This window comes from Bidens hawaiensis, unplaced genomic scaffold, assembly GCF_021521415.1.
Source record: "Bidens hawaiensis isolate Kalapana, Puna unplaced genomic scaffold, B.hawaiensis_p1.1 tig00053788_1, whole genome shotgun sequence".
In the NCBI taxonomy this organism is placed as follows: domain Eukaryota; kingdom Viridiplantae; phylum Streptophyta; class Magnoliopsida; order Asterales; family Asteraceae; genus Bidens; species Bidens hawaiensis.
In genome coordinates, this window is record NW_027499657.1 from 5,635 (window position 1) to 13,610 (window position 7,976).

Consider the following 7,976-nt stretch of genomic DNA (forward strand, 5'->3'; position numbering starts at 1 on the left):
TTGGTCTTATAAATTTTTTTTATATTTTTTAAAAGGAGTATTTTTTGTGGTTTAAAATAGTTCTCAAAGTCCTCAATTTCAAAATAATTCTCACATGATCCTAATCATATTACAATCACTGCTTTTCGTGAAAAAACGTAAAACATTGATTGATTAATGATCCAAAACTGTTTTTTTCGGTGAACCAATAATTAATTGGATATGTATTAAGGATTCCGAGATGTTGGAATGTGATTGAATGGATCGATTTCGTGAATATAGGGTATTCGCGTACCTGTTGTACGTTAAGGTATTATTGTATTCTATCATATATATATATATATATATATATATATATATATATATATATATATATTAAAAACCAAAAAATCTTACACTCACGTTATTCACTATTCATCATTTATACAAAACAATTTACTTAGGGTACAAGCTTCTTATGCATAACTTTTTTGTTGACTTTACCTCCTTACTCATAAATATATTTATTAATAATTAGAGTATGTGGCTCTCATTACTAGCAATGTTCATCTTTCTAAGTTGTCTTAAACACACGAAACAAACACATATATGCAAAACTTATATAACAATATAATTGCTTTTCAGCTGCTGCGTATCTTCTACGATTTTAATACGCTGATCATGGAAAGTGAAGTACGCTCCGAATATGTCTATTTATTTTGTTTCCATTACAACTTTTTATAATTTGTAATTTGCGTACGCTAAATGTTGTGAAAAAATGGTGTACACCATCAATCTGACAGTCTACAGTAAAAGTCGGCATGTCATCTAAGGAAACTCATCGGAAACCTATTCCGGTGGGGGGATCAGGCTAGATTAACCAAGTTTTTTGTTTCTAATCTCCCTGACCGATGTAGTGGGGTGGATTTGGCATTGGTTCTTAGAGGGGTGGGTATTATTTTTGACATCTACATTGATCGGAAGCCAGATAAGGAGGGTAAGAGGTTTGGTTTCATTACGATGTTGGATGTCAAAAACAGGGTGGAGATAGTCAAGGAGTTATCGTCTTTACGTTTGGGTGATTATAGACTGAATTTCAATGTTGCTAGATTCGTCCTTGAAGACGGAGAGATCAGGCAGCCTACAAGTGCTTCGTATAAGGAGGGTCCTGGTCATATGGGCTCTAATCAGAATTCTGGTGATTATGTCTTCAAAAAGGATTCGTTCATTAATGGTATGTCGTTCAAAGATGCGTTTTCAGGGGTTGCTAAAGGCAAGACTATTGAGGCTGACGATAACGTTGAGGCTTTTAAAAACTTGCATGGGAGGACTGTGATTGTTCGGTTGAGGACGTTGAAGGATCTACATAACATCCGTACCATTCTAAGGGACATGAAGCAACATGAGGGGAAGGTGAGATGCTTGGGGGGTCTCTTGTTGCTTGTAGAGTTCATTTCTAAGGAGCATGCTCTCATCGCTAGAGATGAATTCAAAGGGTGTACGGAGCATTTTGAGTTTGCAGGAATTTGGGAAGGTCAACAAACGGTTTTTGAATGAATCGCTTGGTTGAATGTTTTCGGGGTTCCGTTTTCACTAACGGATAATAAGGTTATTGATGATGTGGGGAGTTTGTTCGGTAAAGTGGTGAAAGGTGCTAGAGTGGAACGTGACGGTCTAGATAACTCCTTTCAGTTCCTCGGGGTTTTAGTTAATCATGGAGCTCGGGTGCAAGAGGAGGTGTTCCTACGCTGGAAGGGAAAAAATTTTAAGGTGTGGGTTTCGGAGGACACAAATGATTGGATGGATGACTTTATTTTTGAGCCAGTTGACAGGTTTGACGATTGCTCTATGGAGGAGGAGGGTGTTTTGTCACCGGAGAAGGGGTCGCCAGAGGTCCAGACGAATTTTCCGGTCAATAGAGTTAATGAGAAGGAGAGTGAAAAGGAAACGGGTGGTGACTTTAATGTGATTGATTGCTCTTCCAATTTTGGTGGAGAGTTTTTTTGTCCATGTAAGGAAAGTATTTTTATTGGAGGGGAGGTTATTAAGAAGGTGAGACTAGCTAATTTTTTGAAAAGAAAAAAGACCAAAAAACATTTAGTTATGGACCAGACCGGTTCAGGTGGGTACCCAAGTAGTAATGAACAGCCCATTAAAGAGCCCAGGATGGAGGATGAAGATCCTTTTGAATTGGATCCAATTATATTGGGCCTGGACTCAAATGTTGTTAAAACTAGAGGGCCACCTCATATCCATATATCTAATCCGTTCCAGGTTCTTATGGGGGAAGTTGATGGCGTTCAATCTAAGGCAGACACAAAAGGTTTCGAGGAACTGGCCTCGAAGTCGGATGAAGTGGAAATTGGTAGTGGTTCAATGGAAGCTAAGGAGGGACCATCGGTGATAGATGTCGATCAGGAAGTTGGTTTTACGAAAGAGCTGGGGGATAAATTGGGAGTGCAGCTGAAAGGTCATGAGAAGTTAATTCGGAGTTCGATTAAAGGCACAGGGGTACAAGCAGGTTTGTCATGAATTGTATGTCTTTTAATATTAGAGGTATAAGCTTTGGGGGTAAGGCGAAAGGTATAAGGGATTTGGTTCGGGTTAAAGGTACTGATATTTTGGCCATTTAAGAGACTTTGATAGCAGATAGAGATGGGTTTGATTGTGACAAAATATGGTGTTCTGGGGATTACAGTTTGGATTGGGTGGGGGCGACTGGTAAATCAGGGGGCTTGGTGAATATGTGGAATATAAGAAAATTTAAGAAGGAGTTTTCGATAGAGGATAGGACTTTCTGTTGACATCGGGTTCCTTAGTTGAGGATGGGTCGGTTATCAATTACGTGAATGTTTATGCGCCTCAGAAGGCTAGAGAAAAGAGGTGTCTTTGGGATAGGTTACGGGGGTTGATTCAAAGTTATGAAGGGATGTGGGTTTTTCTTGGTGATTTCAACTCCGTTAGGTGGAAGGAAGATCGCAAAAATTCAAACTTTAATAGGGGAATGACGCTTGATTTTAATTTGTTTATTGATGAGGCTAATCTGCAGGAGTTTCCGATGAGAGGAAACAAGTTCACTTTTATGGCAGGTACTGGGTTTGAGTGTAAGCTGAGTAAGATAGATCGCGTGCTAGTTTGTCAAGAGTTTTTTAATAGGTGGTCTAGAGCTGTGTTGAGAGCTCTGCCTCGGGTTTTATCATATCATAGCCCTTTGATTCTGATGGTGGCGGACTTTAACTTCGGGTTTAAACCTTTTAAATGGTTTAACTCGTGGTTGGATAGGGATGGGTGTGAGCAGGTGGTTTTAAAGTCTTTGGATAATTGGAAGGGGACAGGGCCGACTGATTTAGTGATTTTTAAAAAGTTGGCTGCGGTCCGAAATGGGTTAAGAACGTGGTGGAAAGAGGTATCTTTTAAAGAAGATGTTGAGTTGGAGACGGTTAAAGAAGAGATTAGCAGGTTAGATAGGTTGATGGAGAACCGGGATTTAGAAGAGGATGAAGTGTGGGTGTACGAGGAAAGTAAAAAGGAATTAGAAAAATTTGTGCGATATAAAAATTGTGATTTGCATCAAAAGTCGATAGTAAATTGGGCGCGATCGGGGGATGAGAATTCTAGTTATTTTTATCGGTGTATAAAGGGTAGAAGGGTGGCGAATGCTATCCCGGGGATTATGGTTGATGGGGTTTGGGTCTCAAAGCCTTCTCTTGTTAAAAGGGAGGTCCTTGGGTTTTTTAGAGATCATTTTAAGGAAACTTGTATTCATAGACCGGTTTTATTGGGTAATAATTTGAAAGAGGTCTCAGAAGGAAGGATTGACGATTTGATAGCTCCTTTTACAAAAGATGAAGTTAAGGCGGCGGTTTTTGACTGTGGTGTGGATAAAGCGCTGGGTCATGATGGCTTTAATTTCAGGTTTATTGTTCATTTTTGGGAGAGCATGGAGAATGATTTTATGAAGATGTTCGAGGAGTTTTTTCATTCCGGGAAGATTAGTAAAGAGCGTAGCTCGTCGATTATTACGTTGATTGATAAAAATAAAACGCCGGTTGGTTTGAAGGATTAAAGACCCATTAACTTAATTGGGGTTATTAGTAAGAGTATCTCCAAAGTGATCGCTGTCAGATTTCAGAAAGTGATTGGGGAGGTGATTTCGAATTCCCAGTCTGCTTTTCTGAAGGACCGATATATTTTTGGATGGGCCTTTGGTATTGAATGAGGTTATTGGTTGGATCAAGAAACAGAGGAAGCAAGTTTTTCTTTGGAAGATTGATTTCGAGAAGGAGTACGATAACGTTAGTTGGGAGTTTCTTTTATCTATTTTATCCCAAATCGTTGCCCTCCCAAATGGTGTATGTGGGTAAAAGGTATTATTAGCTCGGCTCGGTCTTCAGTTTTGGTGAATGGGTCTCCAACGTATGAGTTCCAATGTCAAAAGGGGCTTAGACAAGGAGATCCTCTTTCCCTGTTCCTATTTCTCATTGTTATGGAAGCTTTGGCATGTATGGTGGATAAAGCTAGAGAGTTGGGTGTCTTGGAAGGTTTGAAGCTTCCTAATGATGGTCCGGTTCTTACCCATATGTTATATGAGGATGATGCTTTGATATTGGGTAAGTGGAATGATAGAAACATTAATGTTACTAACGGGTTGCTTCGGATTTTTTACTTGTGTTCTGGTCTTCAAATAAATATTCATAAGTCGGTTCTTTTCGGTTTGGGGGTGAGGGATTCGGAGGTGAGCTCCATGGCGAGCTTGTTTGGGTGCAAGGTTGGGAATTTGCCTTTTGTTTATTTAGGCATTAAGGTGGGTGCTACCATGAATCGGGTTTGTTATTGGGAACCGGTTTTGGATACTATTCGAAATCGTTTGAGCTCTTGGAAGTCGAAGTTGTTGTCTATGGGGGGACGGCTTACTTTATTAAAATCGGTGTTAGCTAGTCTCCCGGTGTACTATTTTTCGATATTCAAGGGTCCGGTTAAGGTGGTTGATGAAATTGAAAAAATGATGAGGAGATTTCTTTGGTGTGGTTGTAAGGAGGGGAGAGGGATGCACTGGGTGGCTTTGGAGGTTGTCACTAAGCCGAAAAAGGAGGGAGGGCTGGGGGTTACTAGATTATCGGTTATAAATACAGCTTTGTGAGCTAAAGGGGCGTATAGATTTAAAACCGATATTGAAGGGCTGTGGAGGAATTCCATTATTAGCATTCATGGGGGTAGGAATAGGTGGTTATTCTTGCCTTTGAAATGCAATATACCGGGATGCTGGAAGAATCTGGTCCGGCACTTGGAAGGGGTGGTCAAAGATAGGGTTAGCCTCATGTCTTGCTTCAGGGGCATTATTGGTAATGGGGAGTCTTTGAGGTTTTGGAAAGACGCTTGGATAGGGACCGGTGTTTTGCAGGACCGTTGGCCAGCCCTGTATGGTTCGGATACAAATAAATTTGGGTCTGTTCGAGACCGGTTTAAGGTGGAGGGTGATAAAGTTTCGATTGATGATTCATGGTCATGGAGACTAATTCTGTGTCCGCGATTTCTGAAACCCAAGATGCGAGATTCTTACTGTCACAGGTGCGTCTTTCTGAGGCTAAAGATAAGTGGGTCTAGGCCCCGGATAAACAAGGGTTGTTTTCTGTGGCGACGGTGAAATGTTGGCTGCGTAATGATGGTTCGAGTCAACACGGGGCAGTCATGATCTGGGAGACCTGGATCCCAATTAAAGTTAATCTATTTGTTTGGAGATTGGGTATTGATCGTCTTCAGACCCGTTTGGCGCTGAGTAGAAGACATATTAGCTTATCGTGCACTTTGTGTCCGTTGTGTGAGGCTGTGGATGAATAGGCGAAGCACTTATTCTTGGAATGTGGTTGTTTTTTCGGAGTTTGGAGTAGCATATGGTCGTGGTGCAGGATTTCCAGTTATGAATTTCTATCTATCGCAGATTTATTCCAGTAGAAGGATATCGCTTTTAGTTCCAAGTGGGAGAAGAAGGTGGTTAGAGGCATTTTTATGGTGACGTGTTGGGCTATTTGGACGGAATGCAACAAGAAAATTTTTAATGGGGCAAAGCCAAGAGTGATCGATATTGTGGCTTTGGTGAAGACTTTGACCTTTTTTTGGTTTAATCATAGAACTAGATTTAAAAAAGCGGATTGGAACGTTTGGGTGAAATACCCTTTGTATTGATTGTAAGGTGTTTTTGGCAGTCCTCGGTTTGAGGCCTTGCCTTTGTTGTTAATGAAGTTTTAGTTTCAAAAAAAAAAAAAAAAAACCATTAATTGGACGTCTTGTTTGATTCCCATACCTTCATAGTTTATTCCCAACTTTAAATGTTGCATAAAGTTATTTTAAAGATTGTCCTAATGTTACTAAAATCCGTGATCTCTTTTTCAATTTAACGTGCCGCAACGTGCGTGACCAAATACTAGTTAATATTAATATAGATCAAAGAATTTAACATTTTTTTACTTTGACCTTTATTCTAAACATTAAAATTTCAATAATCCAATGAGTCAAATAATCAAATTTGACCCGATAAACACCCAATATACAATATGAAACCCCATTTTAACCGTTTATGATTTGTGCCTATGTGCTATATGGGCGGGGGCACTAAACATGTCTCATTCTCAAATTGAGTGATATGTGCCATCGTACGTTTTCGGCGGGCTCAATATGAGTTTTGTCGTCTGTTGATCGTGAGTTGACTAATGGATAACACGCGCAGTTTGGTAATTAAATAATAATAAATTATCCAACCCCCTCCCCATTGATCATCATCACCTTCACCATATCATTCCAACCTCCACCATTACCACCACAACCCCCTTCTCTTTGCCTTCCACTCCACGACCACCACTTCTAAAACTGAAATTAACCTCAATAAATTAATCACTCTCTCTCTCTCTCTCTCTCTCTCTCTCTCTCTCTCTCTCTCTGGCCTTTGGACCGATCCTTGGAATGAGGAGTAGGCTGGATGTAGGTTTCCGGTGAGAACCACTTTGATAATGACAACAACAATTGGTAACTGTGACGGCTTTTCGAGTTGTGGATCGTTTTTCCAGTGACTGTTACGGTTTTCCGGCTACTGGTTCGTTTTTCCGGAGAATGATCAATTCAATGGCTTCAGAATTTATTTCATCACCAATCTACTTATTTTGATCCACTGAACAAAAGCGCTAAGTTTGTAATCACAATTTGTAACAAACGAAAACGAATTTTGGAACTTCGACAAGCCAAGCACCTTCAAATCATCATCTTTCGGGTAATTAAAAAATGCTTTTAATCATTTAACATAATAGGCTTAATATCATTTAATTAATCGATCCTAGAAATCTAGGGTTTATGTGAGTTGGGAATAATTGCTCTGTGTGTATAAGATTATTTGTTTCCGAGATAATAGCATGTAAGTCACTAGTATAGTTGGCTGGTGCACATTATGTCATTTCTTGGGCGGCCACAACCCGGGTTCGTGATTTCACTCACCATTTTTTATGAAAAAAAGGTAAGAGAGGGGTAGTTACATCATTTCAACACTTTCTTGAACGGCTAACTCATGTCAATAGACGGCATAAGTCATACCGAGCCTGCCGGAAAAGTACGATGGAACAGACCACTCAATTTGAAAATGAGATCTGTATAGTGCATCCGCCCATATAGCATAAGGGCACAAATCGTGATTTCTTTTTCTAGAAGGTAAACTTAGTAAATCCATATTTATTTGATATATGTGTTTGTAAAATCAACTAATTCGGTAGTGGCTATAAAAAATCTCAAATGTTGAGAGTTTATCACCTTCTAGACGTAAAGTGACATACAACAATGCATTATTATATAGGTTACTAGCCTTTAGCCCGCGTGTTACGCGAGTTATTTTTAGTATTTTTTAATAATTGTTTTTTAGTAATTATTGTTTATGTATATATTTCATGTAGGATGTGTTTAGGTATTAAACTTTAAGATTACATTAACTTATTTAATATGTTATATTTATTAGCTGTAGTTAAAATATAGTTTGTTTA

The 7,976-nt window shown here is 39.3% G+C and overlaps 1 protein-coding gene across 1 annotated transcript; it reads left to right on the forward strand.

Moving 5' to 3' along the window:
- The first annotated feature begins 4,444 nt into the window (after positions 1–4,444).
- LOC143600194 (uncharacterized) lies at positions 4,445–5,098 on the forward strand. Its single transcript, XM_077077952.1, has one exon. The coding sequence runs from the start codon at positions 4,445–4,447 to the stop codon at positions 5,096–5,098; it is 654 nt and encodes a 217-aa protein (XP_076934067.1).
- Positions 5,099–7,976: the final 2,878 nt, after the last annotated feature.

Bases quoted from the DNA above. Each gene is read 5' to 3' on its own strand.
- LOC143600194 (XM_077077952.1), top strand. From the start codon at position 4,445: ATGGAAGCTTTGGCATGTATGGTGGATAAAGCTAGAGAGTTGGGTGTC.